Here is a 15129-nt window from a genome sequence, read left to right on the forward strand (position 1 = left end):
GAGGGATCACTCTGTATTAGTCTAGTCTCACTCGGCATGATACTCTTCAGGTCCCTACATGTAGAGGTAATTTGCATCACTTTATCTTGAGGCTGAGTAATATTCCATTATGTATGTGTACCATAGTTTTTATTATCTAATCATCTATTCTTGGACATGGTTTGTTTTTTTTTTTCCCAGACTTGGGCTATTGTGGATAGTGTTGCAGGAATATAGGGGTACAAATATTTTTTCCTTTTTGAGGGTCTCTTGGGGTATATTCTAAGAGGTGTTGTATCAAGTAGAAGCTCAATTTCTATATGTTCAGGAATGCCTTAGCACCTTTGGACCCAGCTCCCCACTGCTAAGTCTGAGCAATGAACTATGTAGCACTTTTGGCCAAAAATTACCTGGAGTGGGCCCTAGACCCCTGAGCACTATCTGGGAGAACTCCCTAAAATAGCTTTTATTCAATTAGCTTGCCAGTAAAACTTCCATAAAATATATTTTCTAAAAAGAATATTTTATTATGAAGTCTATTATTTTTGTTTTTTTTTTTTATTTGATTTTGTTTTTGTTTTTGGGCCACATCCGGCAGTGCTCAGGGGTTACTCCTGGCTGTCTGTTCAGAAATAGCTCCTGGTAGGCACGGGGGACCATATGGGACACCGGGATTTGAACCAAACACCTTTGGTCCTGGATCGGCTGCTTGCAAGGCAAACGCCGCTGTGCTATCTCTCCGGACCCGAAGTCTATTATTTTTATAATATTTTAGTGATTTTTTTAAGACTACTTGGTAATGACATCATTAGTTTACCTTTTATCCACTCATGGTCAAATGAACATCAGAGGAAAATTATATAAAAGACAAATATGTGAGAGGGTTTGCTATATTGAATAAGAATAAGATGAGTGACAACTAATGAGACATAACTGAACTAATGAGGCATGATATGTTTACAATATTCTTTGTGAGATGTCAGGTTGCTACTTTAAGTGCTAGTTCTATTCACTTTAACATATAAAAGACTCTGCCTAGATTCACAGCTTTTGTTAAAATCATATCCTACTTAGGAGAGGAGGGATTTTTTTTGTCTTGAGAACTTACCATTACATGAATATATTTATTGTTATTTATAATTAAATATGTTGTGGTTTTTTTAAAAAGGCACAGGGGCACTTTGGATGCTCAAGATAAGCTCTAAATGCTTTGCTCCCTGCAACATTCTCTAAAAAAGAAGTATAGTTTCATACTAATTAGAAAACACTTCTAGTTTACCTATTTTTTTACTATTTTGCCTCAGTTTTTCAGTACAAATTTATTTCTTAGATAAAGACAAGGCATTTTTATACAAAGGCTAAAGGCTCTCTCTTTCTCTCTCTTATCTCTCTGTCTTCTTCCTACCTCTACCCTTCCTTTATGCTTGCTGTCTTCTTCCCTTCCTGTAAACTTAAACAAAATCCTTTCTTGTAAATAGATTTTTTTAATTAAATACACTACACTTTTTCTAAAGATGATCTTCTCTATCCATGCTCAGACTCTACTCATCTGTTTCATTTACAGCCAAATTTCATGACAAAACCCAGCCAGAATAGGAAAAAAAACTTCTGACGGCTAAAATCAGAACAGCAATAATTTCACTCTCCAATGAGACCAGGAAGAGAACTAGCTTGGTGAGCAAATCCCTCCAGCCACTGTAACATGTGCAAATGTGTCCTTTATAGCACTTTTACAACTATATAACATCTGTAAAAACCTGGAACCCAGCAGTATACCATGCGTGCTCACCAAAAACAAATGGCTCTATTTGAAAAAAAATCACCTTACTTTACTATTTTTGTTTCTTAACTATGTTTTTCAGTACCTAACAAAAATTGCCATATTGAGAAATAATTGTCATAAATTCCTATAATCCAATATATAATTGACCCACACATAAAATTTGTAAAACATCACTTTTAAAACATGCATATATCTGTAAAGCATAACAGTCAGCATAATAAACATATTGGTTCCCAAAAAGCTACCCCCAAAATTTCTTTCTGTTCCAACTAATCCCACTTTTATCTCCTATTTCTTTGAATCTCCAGGCAAGCACTGGTCTGATTATTCTAACTCTAGACTTAGCATTTTCTAAAGTTTCATATAAATTAAGAAAAGAAAAAAGAAAACAGTATATACTCGTACTGTTTCTACTTTCTTTCACTATAATTTTCTTGAAATTTATACATGTTTTATGTATCAGGAATTGATTTAACTTTATTGTTAACTAATATTTTATTATTTAGCCATACTTTATTTATCTAATCGTCTATGGATGGACATCTAGGGTGTTTATGTTTTACACCTTTTTAAAATTTGAGGGGTGGGGATCTCCCCAACTAAGAGGTCTGGGGGCCACTCCTGACAAACTAAGCATAGCTGTACATGCTTGGTTACATATTGCTTGGTTAATATGTACATGCTACATATGGCTCAGGGTTTGAACCCAATAATGCAGTGCCTTCCACCAGATGGAGCTTTGAGCATGGGATATTCAGTGCTGGGATTAAACTTGAGGCTTTGTCTGTTTTTCAGTACTTCAGTACATTCCTTGCCCTTTGAGCTGTCTCACCGGTGTAAGTTATTACTTGAGTTTTTGTTTCAGAATGATGCAGGTCTCATATAATGCCAGCCTTAAATAATTGAAAAGTATCCCTCTTGTTTTCTGGGTGAGATTATGTAATCTGAAATTAATTTTCCTAAACTGGTAGAAATTTCAGAAGCTCACAAAAACTTCTTGTTTCCTCTGCAAGGAAATATTTAACTAAAATTTTTATTTCTTGAAAAAATATAAAATTATTGGGTTATCAATATTGGGTTACAAAATATATGCAATAATTAACTTACCTATTTGTTCTTAAATTAACATTGGTACACTTTTTGCACTTTAAGAAATTGGGGCCTCAAGCGAGGAGTGATTTCTGAGCAAATAGCCAGGAGTAACCCCTGAGCATCACCGAGTGTGCCCCCCAAGAAAAAGAAATTGGGGCCTATCACCTAAGATAGGCAATTACATGCATAATTTGTGTTCTCTGCATTTTTGGGAAAATCTGCCTTGAGATTTTTGTCAGTTTCTTTGCAATTATTCCCAAAGCACAGCTTTTAATTTCATTTATTGTATCCATTTTCTGTTTTATTGTTCACTTATTTTTACCCTAATATTTTCATTAACCATTAATTTCAAAATATAAGCCAATTTCTATTTGATTTTTTCTTTGATAATATAATTTATTTAGAAATGTGTTAGTTATTGTTCAAATGTGGGGAATCTTCCAAAAAGCTTTCTGCTACTTATTTCTAATCTAATTCCATTATTAAGAGAAAACAATTTATATTTTTGAAATCAGTAAAATACATTGAAATTTATTTATTGTCATAATATACTCTTTTATTAATATGCTATATGTTTGAATTAAATTCTGCTGTTGTTTGGGACATTATTGCATAATTACCAATTAGCTGGTTGATAGTGTTCTGTATACTTGCTAACAGTATTATTTCCAGTTGTTATATTAATTATTATTGCTGATAATAACTATAATTTTTGCAGTTCCATCAACCTTTATTTTATGTATTTTGAAGTTATGTTATATAGTGAAGTTATATGTTATATATATATATGTTATACAGTTAAGTTATACAGTGAAAAATATATGAAATTATTTGTTTATTTATTTATTTTGGTTTTGGGGTCACACCCAGCAGTGCTCAGGGCTTACGCCTGGCTTTGTGTTTAGAAATAGCTCCTGGCTGGCTCGAGGAACCATATGGGCTGTCGGGATTCAAACCACCTTCCGTCCTGGGTCAGCTGCATTCAAGGCAAACACCCTACCGCTGTGCTATTTCTCTGGCCCCTATATGGAATTATTTTAGCCTTCCTGATTAACTCATTCATCATTATAAAATTTATTTAACCCTGATAATATTCTTTGTATTGATGTCTACCTTGTTTAATTAAATTTATGTAATCTAATATATTTGTAATAGTTTTTATTATTGCATACATTTTCTATGTACTTTTTATTTTTCTATTTGTGCCTGTAGTTAGAGTAGATATTTTGTAGTTGGCATAAAGATGAGTCTTGTTTTTTCAATCTAAGTTAACAATGGCTGACTTAAATGGTATGCTTATATTATCTGTATTAAATCACATTATACTAATAATGTAGTTTTGATATAGTTGGCTGAAACCTGCCATATTGTTATTTATTCCCAAATTTGTCCTCCCTATTCTCTCTTCCCTTTCACTTTCTTCTTTTTATAATAATTATAAAATTATAAATAAATATTAAATATCAAGAGATATTTATTAAAGAAATATAAAGATATAGGTACAAGCACTCACAAGGTGAGTCTGAAGATAGTCATACATACATCATATATTGTTTAATTATATATATATTTTTTAAGATTCCATTTCATTAATTTTTTGGCTTGTTACTACAACTCTATTTTATTTTAATGATTGTTTTAAGATTTCTGATGCATCTTTATCTCATCATTCTACTCTGTTATACTTATGACAAACACAGGATAAGGACCCTATTTCTATTTATAATATTCATTTATTCATATATATTTTACAATGACATTATTTTCATAAAATGTTATATTTTCACTTTAAATGATACATTAAGTTGTATTAGATAATAATAAGGAAGGTTTTTGAATGATTTAAATAGTTACTTCTGTATTTTTCACTTTTATCTGGTATCTTATTCTTCTGCTAGAAGAACTTAACTTTTTTTTTTTTTAGATCACACCCGGTGACGCTCAGGTGTACTCCTGGCTCTGTGCTCAGAAATCCCTCCTGGCTTGGGGGACTATCGGGGACGCTGGGGGATTGAATCGCAGCTGTCCTGGGTCAGCCGCATGCAATGCAAAAGCCCTACTACTGTGCCATCACTCCAGCCCTAAATTTAACATTCTTTATGGTGAAGGTATGCTTGTACGTTTTTTCTTCTTGTAAATATACAACTGTATCCTTAATATTTTAAAAATGTTAATGAGGGGGCTGGAGCAATCGCACAGCATGCAGGGTATTTGCCTTGCACATGGCAACTTAGGTTCGATCCTCAGCAGCCCATTTGGTCCCCAGAGCCTGCCAGGAGTGATTTCTGAGCACAGCGCCAGGAGTTACCCTTGAGTGCTGTCAGATGTAGCCCAAAATCCCAAAAATGTTAGTGGTGAAAGGATTTCTACAATGATAAATTTTTATTTTGGTGTTTTAAAAATGTTCTTTCACTGTCTTTCCATTTGCAGTATTGCCAACAAGAATTCTGCTGTAGGTCTCATGGTTGCTTGCTTGAACATATTATGGATTTTCTCTTTGTTTTTAATAATTTCTTTTTGTAACTACTGTTACATAATTTTATTATAAATTTCCCAATTTTATTTCTTAATATTATTTATACTTAGAATTTATTGAATTTCTTAGACCTTTTAGATCTTTCATTTATCTTCCTCACAAAAGTTGAACATTTTCCAGATATCATTTTTTTCTTCCAACATTTCTCAAACCCAGTTTATTATCCTCAGAGATTCTAATTATTCACATATTTGGTCCATAAGAAGCTTCTTGCATCTCTGTGATGCTCCATTTATTTCTTTTTTTTCCCCACTGACTTTGAGATCAGCTCTTCCTGTTATTATTTCCTGTTCAGAAATATTTTCTTTCATAATTTATAATTTTATAAGAAGTATATTTTGTTTTGTTTTGGGGCCACATCTGGCAGTGCTCAGGAGTTATTCCTGGTTCTGCTCTCAGAAATCACTCCTGGCAGGCTCAGGGACCATATGAGATGCCAGGAATCCAACCGAGGTCCATCACAGGTCGTCGCATGCAAGGCCAACACCCTACTATGCTTTCTCTCTGGCCCCCAGATACTATAGTATTAATGTAGTATTAATCTCTTTTTTAATTCATACATTTTAGGATTTGTCTTTAGAATTTTGAGTGTTTAATATCTTCTATGCCCACACTTAATACATTTACTATTCTTTCTCTAGCTTTTATTTTTATTTATTTATTATTTATTTACTTATTATTTTGTTATTCTATCTTTGTGAACATTAAAATATAGATAAAATAACTCTCAAGTTCTGTCTATTAATTTCATAATATGTAATACTTCAGGGTCACTTAATATTGATTGATTATTCTTTTATAACCATGGTCCAAATTAACTTAAGTATCTCGGATCTGCATTCCATGATTTGATCTTATCAATGTAAATTTAGTTTTGCTATATCTCCTGCAACTGATTTTGCACCAAAAATTGTATTACTTTATATACATAAATGTGAAATTAGAACTTGTTTTTAGGTTTACTTATTATCCTTGGCAAGATAATATTTAGTGCCCTCCTAGCACTGGCCAGCATACATGTTAAAACCAAGCCACTGCCTCTTTCTTCCTCATGCCTGTTTCTCAGTTAGTATATAAAGGAACAAGAGATGCAATTTGTCTTGAATATATGTGGGTCTGGTTTGATATATGGCAATTTAAAAGAAAATGTATCCTACTAGTCCACTGAACAATCTGCTATCACACTAAGGACTTCCCAGTTCAAGTTTGACTAGACTTCAGACCTTTAGGCCAGTCATTGGAAGCTAAGAATTCATCGTCAGTTTAGAGTGCTTGGGTTTATTCAATGGCTCAATAGGAATGAACTTGAGCAAATGATCAAACATGTTGCTGAAAGGATTCAATGTGAATTAAAATTTGTATTAGAATAGTTTATAAATATTCTAAAGATTTGGACTAGTACCTGGATCAAAAAAATTTTGGTAAACAGTTACAGTCAGAATTTTGTTTGTTTGTTTTGGGGCCATACCCAGCAGTTCTCAGGGGTTGAACATGACTTTGTGCTCAGAAATCACTCCTGGCAGACTCTGGTGACCATATGGGATGCTGAGGGTTAAACCCAGGTCAGCCGTGTGCAAGACAAACTCCCTGTCCACTGTGCTATCGCTCTGGCCTATAATTTTTACACCTGAAAATATGACACTATAGATCACTTTCTTAATCATTCTGTGATAATATATGCTAGACAAGCTGCTTTGCTGTTAGATAAAATTTAACTTATGTATTTTTAGTTTTGTTAGTTTCTCTAAAAAAGTGTTCTAGTTCTGTTTTCAAGCAGTATTTATTTTTGTCGGTATCAGGTGAAATCAGCAGATACATGAATAAGAGCAAAAGTTTCTGTAAACAATTATTCTTTTTTGAGGAAATAAGTATACTTTTCACCTTACTATAAATATTTTTAATTTATTTTTCATGCAAATTTTATCTTCCTAAGTCATAAAAAATGAAAGGAAACTGGTCATTTACAAGCTACACAATTTTTACCTCTTTGATTTTCTTGTGATAGCCCAATATTTAATAATACTAAGATGGAGAAAAATTGGGAACCTACAAAGAGCATTAACTTTTTAATTAGGAATTAAAATAAATCTAAAGAAATACTTTATGATAATTATAGAGTAAAGCAGCATCTTGTCTACAACAGTGGTACAAGTTGACAGCCAACATTTTGCTTTTTAAACTATCTAAAATATACTAATCAAATGGCACATATTTTCAAGTTGACTTTAGATTAGAAAAATTAACATTGGTATTATGAACACCAATTTCAACCCCTAGTGAACTAAGCCAGAAGACATCATAATTCAACTGCTCAGAAATCTTGAAATTAACATTCATTGTTTTGAGAGAAATAGTTCATAAGCATTACCTTTTTTGCAGCATTAATTTATATCCTTCTAGTAATGTTCCCTCAGTGGTCTTGACTCTGATTGGTTGACCAATAGCTAGGCAGCCCTGAGTTATCGCTCGGCTCAGGATCATTCCAGTCTTCCAATGAATAGAGAGTGGGGAGAAAGGTCACAATAAGTTAAAAGAAGCAGAAAATTCAACAATGTGTCACAAATAGTGAGGTCATTATGCCTGGGTAACCCCGGATATTAACAGTTGCCGAAAGTGAAACACAATCCACAACTTAACAGTCAGTGAGCCCTGCTCAGATCCAGTGATCTTCTGTCCGACAAGGGCGACATTTTACAGTTCAGTGCAGAATAAAACAGACCTTGAGATCTTCATTTGTCCTTTTTTATTTCCTGTGCATATTTCACAGCACAACGATTTGGGGTCTATTACGTGTCACTTGTGTTTGTAACTAGAGAGCTCACTTGAAATATGTATGCACAGAAAAAAAGTGCAGTAAACTGAAAAGATTGAAACAAATCCTAACCTAACAAATCCTACTGACTTAAAGTTTTGCACTGGGTTTACCTACCAGGGGTTAAACATTTTATGGTGGATGACGAATTGCCTTTTTGTTTTATTTTAACTATGAGCTTTCTCTACTAAGGGTTTACACTTGGAATATTGCTTAAATGGGAATTTAACGATTTTCTTACTGAGCGAATCAGTACAACATTTTACAAAATAGCAATCATTTTATTTACAAGTACTAAAAATTTTATTTACAAGCAGCAAGATTTATAGCAGCAAGTTCTTTGATTTAGCAATATGAAAACTACTTTGAAGATAGAAAATGTTCAGTTAAAATTTTTGTATTACACATTACTTTTTATATTTCTACTTTGTGGAAAATATATAATTAATTAGAAGGTGTTTCCATTTTTTTTAATTTTTGTTCTAGCACTAAATGGGATCTTTATTTGAATAATCTTATCTTTATATAAAAGGAACTACTTAGGTAAAGAAAAAAAATCACCATTGATTATATACTCTCACTATACCAGATACAGTGTTTTAACTTCACAAATGTCCACAAAAAATGTGCAAGGCAAATCTGATGCATTTCATTTTCTAGACAAGGAAACATTTCAGAGCACCTAAGTAACTTTCCCAAGGTCACATTGGGATTCCAGTCTTAGCTTTCTAACTCCAAAATCCATACTCTTTTTAATAAACATTTTTGGAGGAAAGTTTACATTTGTATGTTTTTGATATCATGAAATTCGAGACACAGAAATCATAAGATATATTCCTACATTTGGGGTGGTTGAAAAAACCATGGCCCATATCCTGTGAGTGACTTATCTGCTATCACATAGCCATTTGGTGGTTATGCTAACACTGAAATATTTATATCATACTCATACAAATCAGTCAAGTGAGAATCAATTTTGTATATGACAATAAAAAGGCACAGGTTTGAAATCAGACCGAGAATCCTTCATTTGTCATTTACTAACCTCAGTTTTCTCAGTTGTGTAATGAAAATTTGAATCACTTTTTATATAATTAAATGAGATAAAATGTTATGGTGCCATATATTGAATAGATTGCAATAGATTTCTAGATTTATTAGAAATTATAGCTATTAGGGTGGGGTGGGAAAACTGCCTATTAAAAAAGAAATTATAGCTATTACTAATATTAAACATAATAAGTGAATTTTATTTCATTTTATAAATAAAACTTACAAAAAGCTAATAGTTAATAGAATCTCCACATGAGAAGTAGATTAAGATACATTCTGTGTGATTCTTTTATCTTTGTATATAAAAAATAATAGCACATAGAATCTATCTTAATTACTCTATTAAAATGTTTTTTATTAAAATGTTTGTTTTTGAGATGGGAGTGATAATACAATGGTAAGGTAGCCTTACAAGTGGCCAACCCAATTTCAAACACTAACATCCCATATGGTCCCCTGGGTCCACCAGGAGTACTTCCTGAGCAGAGACAGAAGGAACCCCATAACACTGTCAGATTTGGCCCCAAATAAAAACAACAAAAATTGTTTTTAACTCATAAAATCAAAGCGTAATAACGATCCAAATTGCACTTGAGAACATAGATTCAACTTTCCTCAACTTTTCATCAAACTTGCCTGAATGCTTCTCTACTCATGGCAGTGTGAAAAGCAGCAATATAGTTTCTGTGGTGAAGAAGCAAAGAGAGACACAGAAGAGTAGATACAAGCTGAACATCTATTTCAAGATAAATATTTGTGTCAGTTCCAAAACATATTTCAGTATTAAGAGGAATAGGGAAGGCAGCTATATGTTCACAGTTTAGATATGATCCAATAGTATGGAAATATTAAGTACAAATAGTTTCAATGAACTAAACATGTGTAACATGTGTAAAGCATGTTAGGAGGTATTATTCACATTTGTATTTGAAGATTTCTTTTGAAAATTTGTATATGTTTTCAAGCCCATAAATAATCATTACTCTACCAGTCTTTGTGAAGTTTAATGCTAAAATGTAAAATATAGAAGCAAATGAAATGAATACAAGTCAAAAAAGGGTGAGGACTACATATGAGCTCTGTGCTGAATTTTTAAAAACACTCTAAAATATGAACAAATGTGCACATCTAAGTGTACATTGAATACTCATGTGGGCTCTACAGGCATTTACAAAAGCACTAGACAAACCAAAGGTGGGGAGTGCAGGAGCTAAAGGAGAAAGTAACATTGGTAAGAGTCAATCATTTATCTTCCCTTCATTTGCATGCATGTCTACAAAAGAATACCAGCAAGAGGGAAAGGTATTTAGATAGCACACTTTGTTGGGTACCTTGGTGATCAGCCAAATACTAGCTGCAGACCACAGGGTCAACGATGTTGTTTGACTTGAGTTGTTCATTTCACTACTTATGATTCTTTGCTTTCCAATGGAAACAGAGGCATGAAGAACAATACTTGGGTCTTCCTATGCCATGAGAAAAAAAGATACATGTTTAACTTAGTTTTAGAGTAAATTTTTAAACCTTCCTCAACAAACCCCAAAGAAGTTACCCCACAACCTTATCTTTCTGATTGAGATATCTTTTAAAACAACCCTAGTCAATGCAATTCAATACTTGATACTTAGGGCTGTCAGGTATTATAAAATAATTTTTCTGATCTAAAGAACTGTACAATAGTAAAGCATTAACACAATTGTGTATTCACTCAAATATTAAGCCCTATATGGATGATCAGATGTATAATCTGTATGCAAAGAGTAGTAGGCTTAGTTGTATTGAAGCTACAACAAATGGGAGTTCTTAAAGAAGTTAAGCCACACCTTGAAGGAATTTTGAAGTTTGACAGAATTGATGAAGAATAAAAAGTATTCCAAATAAAGGCAAAGAAGTATAGTTAATATATCTTCAGAATGTTGGCCATCTCAAAAAGTAACTTGGTAAAATATAGAAGCTGTGAAATGTAAGCCTATGAAACTAAAGAGGTCAGAGGGGAGTCCGTGAAAGCTTTCTGGCAAGAGGTACTAGATTACAGGAGATTTTAGTATGGTTTATCTGATAAGAGTAGACATAATGGTTTGCAGAATGGAGAACTCAAAGACAAAAACAGTTGGGAGCCTACAGTTTCCAAAGAATAAAGAGACATGAGCTGAGATTTCAATAACTGTTGTGTGAATGGACAGGATGAGACCAACTGGGGGTGATAATGGATTCATGTTTCTTGTTTATTATCATCTTATATACATCAAAGTTATTGTGCATTTTCTACTATTACTCACTTAGACTAGGCAAATAAGTAGGCAATCGTCTGAAAGAATTCTACTACTTCATACTTGATGGCTTCTAGATTTTATGATAGTGTTTATCATGCTAATTTCTAAGTATCAATGCTAAATTTTATTAGAATATGCCAGTTTATGCTTTCAGCCCCATATTTATTTTTAAATGGCATTATTTTAATAAATATTTAAATTATATTAAAAATTTTGCTCTAAATCTGAACTGATGCTAGATATTTGTTCAGGAGCAAATTATTTATAAAATAAAAACTATTACTTAAAAGTTACTAAATTATAAAACTGAATAGGCAATAATGAATACACTACTAATATATGTGGTGTTAATCTTTAATGGAAACTAGTTACTTATCAAAAGAAGAACATAGTGTATAGCTCCTATACGTGGAAATAAAATGTAAAAATACAGTAGCCTGACAAGATAAGCTGATTTGATTTACGGCTCTTTGATTGTATATCCCTCAGTTAGCATGGATTGGGTGGATTCTGGAGGAAAATTCCCCATAGTTTCTGAACAATGAGAAACTACATTCTCCTAATCCATCCTCCACAGGACTCAACATTTAAAGCATCACTCTTACTCAACCTCCTAACTCTAAGTTGCCGTCACACTCAAACTCTCTTCTGCTACTGGAAAGAAGATTGTTTTGACTGGAATTAGTCAGACAGAAGAACGGCACTGCCAACTGTTTCTTTGTACAGCACCTGCTGCTAGTGCCTAAATTCTTGTTATCTCCACAACATGGTTTAATCTTTTAACAGTTGGCTTATTGGTGAAGAGTGAAGGGGTCCTTTGTGTCTGTCCTGGGTTGGCACCCAGTATTAACACCATGCTGTTCTTCAAGAAATATTTTGCTGGACAGTTCCCAAGTGATTCTATATAGAGCAGACAATGCCAGGTCTACTATCTTAGCTTAATTTCTCATTATGAGAAAAAGAAAATACTTTCAAGTCTGGAGTACTAAAACAATTAAAATGGACAATTTCTCTTAAATTTCTCTTCAAGAAGTCACTTTTTTCCTTTTTAAAGTAATGCTTAATCTAAAGTTTAGCTATAATGCAAGTATTTATGAAGGTGGATATACTCTTTTAACTTTGAAAACTAGAATCCATAAAAGTCACAAAAACCTTTAATAAAAATTCGATTTTATTGAATATATATGATAATTCTCTTTATATGTGTGTATACTTGAATATAAAACTATAAAATTATATTAAGTCAATACTCTATATATCAGTTATATATTAAAATAAATACTGATAAGAATTAAATATTGAATCCTCTTTTATTCTTTTGGCCACCTATTTATATAGATTCCTTTAAATAGTCAGTATGATTTTGTTTAGCTGAATAAATGATGCAGATATTGTTGCTTCCACTAATTTTAAAAAATGGCATAACATTTGCTATATATTAAAATCTTTTTTAATTTTCTTCTTATAACTTCCTAATTAAATAGAGAAGTCTTTAATTACAAAACAATGAAATTTTTTTTTAAAAAGTTCATATATCTCAACCTTTATTCTAAACAAATAATTTAGTTTTCTTCACAGAAATTTTATGGAAGATTTTCAATTTTGATAGTAAATGTGGGCTAATTAAGAAAATTGATACATAAAGTAAAACAACAATTATTAAATGTTATAAATTATATTTTATGTATTTGGTATTCACTCTTATTCAAATGTATTCTCTAAATCTATTGCTGATCAATACACTCTTCTTTAAGGCAAAGACTGGGCACATTTGTTAGCAGAAAACAATAGCAAGTATATAATTATGTAGCCAAAGCAAAACATTTAAGATATAGGAACAAGGGGCCGGGCGGTGGCGCTCGAGGTAAGGTGCCTGCCTTACCTGCGCTAGCCTAGGAGACGGACCGCGGTTCGATCCCCCGGCGTCCCATATAGTCCCCCAAGCCAGGAGCGACTTCTGAGCGCATAGCCAGGAGTAACCCCTGAGCGTCACCGGGTGTGGCCCAAAAACCAAAAAAAAAAAAAAAAAAAAAAGATATAGGAACAAAATACTAAAATAGCTTCAAATTATTGTTCTAAAAATAAGGAGACTTGATATCCTATTTAAAGCATACTCTAATGGAGTAAGTTCAAGTTAAAATTACTCCCTGTATAAATTACTTATAGAAAATATTATTCCTCAGCCATGGGAATAATACTCAGAAGCAGAGTACATACTTTGCATACAGAAAATCATTGGTTCAATTCCTAGCATATAAAAAGAAAAAAAATTTCAAAGACTTGTAAAAATATTTAGGAACATAAAGAATTTCTTGCCTTTTTTAAGGATTTTTCATGAGAGATGCAATAAATAAATTCTGCAGCATTCATTTCTATTGGATTTATAAGTTAACTTATATGAATATGACATAATTTCAATTTCACAATGATGATTTTCTTGCTCTATCCACAACAATTTTGTCACTAATATCTTGCTAATGTCTAATTGTGTCAAAAAACTAAGATCAAAATGTTTTATTTTTAGCAGAATATATGACCTTCCAAACACTGAAGTTCATTTTTCTGCTCTATTTTTCCATAACTAGCTGCTCCTCACACTAGTCTTATAAATTTTTAATATTAAATAACATGACGTTTAAACATCATCCATCTTATGGAAACATATAATTTTATTTCTCTTAAACTGAAAGCAATCTAAAAATGTTGCCAATTTAAGAAACAATCATGCTGTTGAAAAAATGTATGTGCCAAATTGTCAATTTGTAGTGGAATCCAAATCTCCATTTGAAATGGATAAAAGAGCAACAGGTTGTAATTGTTAGGGTTATATCTGTCTCATACTTTACTTAAGGATTATATGTTCCAAACTTTCCTCTGTTGAAAAGGTTTTCCTTGTCAATAGAGACTTAAAGGAACAGTCAGTGGTTTGACGCAGATATTTCTATCCCAAACCAATTTTAAAACATATGCATCAAGAATATAGGCTTCTGAGGCCAGAGCAATCGCATGGAGGTAGGTCATTTGCCTTGCATGCAGAAGGACGGTGGTTCAAATCCCGGCATCCCATATGGTCCCCAAGCCAGCCAGGAGTGATTTCTGAGCATAGAGCCAGGAGTAACCCATGAGCGCTGCCGGGTATGACCCCCCCTCCAAAAAAAAAAAAAGAATATAGGCTTCTTCCTTTTTTTTCTGCTCTTGTTGTAATCCTCTTAGAATCTTCTCTAGCATAATAAACACAAATTCTACCAAAAACAAAAAAGTTCCGTTAGCAACTATCCATTACATCTACATCAATCTCTCTTTAAAACAGTTCATTTTTAATTAAAAAAATAAATTACTTTGGAACCAGAGCAATAGTGCAGTTGTAGGGTGTATGCCTTGCAAGCAGCTGACCCAGGACAGACCTCAGTTTGATCCCCCCGGCGTTCCATATGGTCCCCCAAGCCAGGAGCGATTTCTGAGCGCATAGCCAGGAGTAACCCCTGAGCATCACCGGATGTGGCCCAAAAACAAAAATAAATAAATAAATTGCTTTATTTAAAGACCATGTATAACATAATTGCTCATAATTTAGTTGTTTCTTCTACTCATGTTCCAATAG

At 32.8% G+C, this 15129-nt stretch overlaps 1 protein-coding gene across 1 annotated transcript in view; it reads right to left on the reverse strand.

Moving 5' to 3' along the window:
* The window catches only part of DCDC1 (doublecortin domain containing 1), a 469965-nt gene that overhangs the window by 249277 nt on the left and 205559 nt on the right, over positions 1-15129 (reverse strand). Inside the window, exons 15-16 of the mRNA XM_049780695.1 lie at positions 10587-10721; positions 7759-7877 (exon numbers count right to left, since the gene is read on the reverse strand). Coding sequence (XP_049636652.1) covers positions 7759-7877; positions 10587-10721 — 254 coding nt within the window. The remainder of the gene's footprint in view (positions 1-7758; positions 7878-10586; positions 10722-15129) is intronic.

The sequence above is a fragment of the Suncus etruscus genome, chromosome 9 (genome assembly GCF_024139225.1).
Source record: "Suncus etruscus isolate mSunEtr1 chromosome 9, mSunEtr1.pri.cur, whole genome shotgun sequence".
Lineage (NCBI taxonomy): Eukaryota > Metazoa > Chordata > Mammalia > Eulipotyphla > Soricidae > Suncus > Suncus etruscus.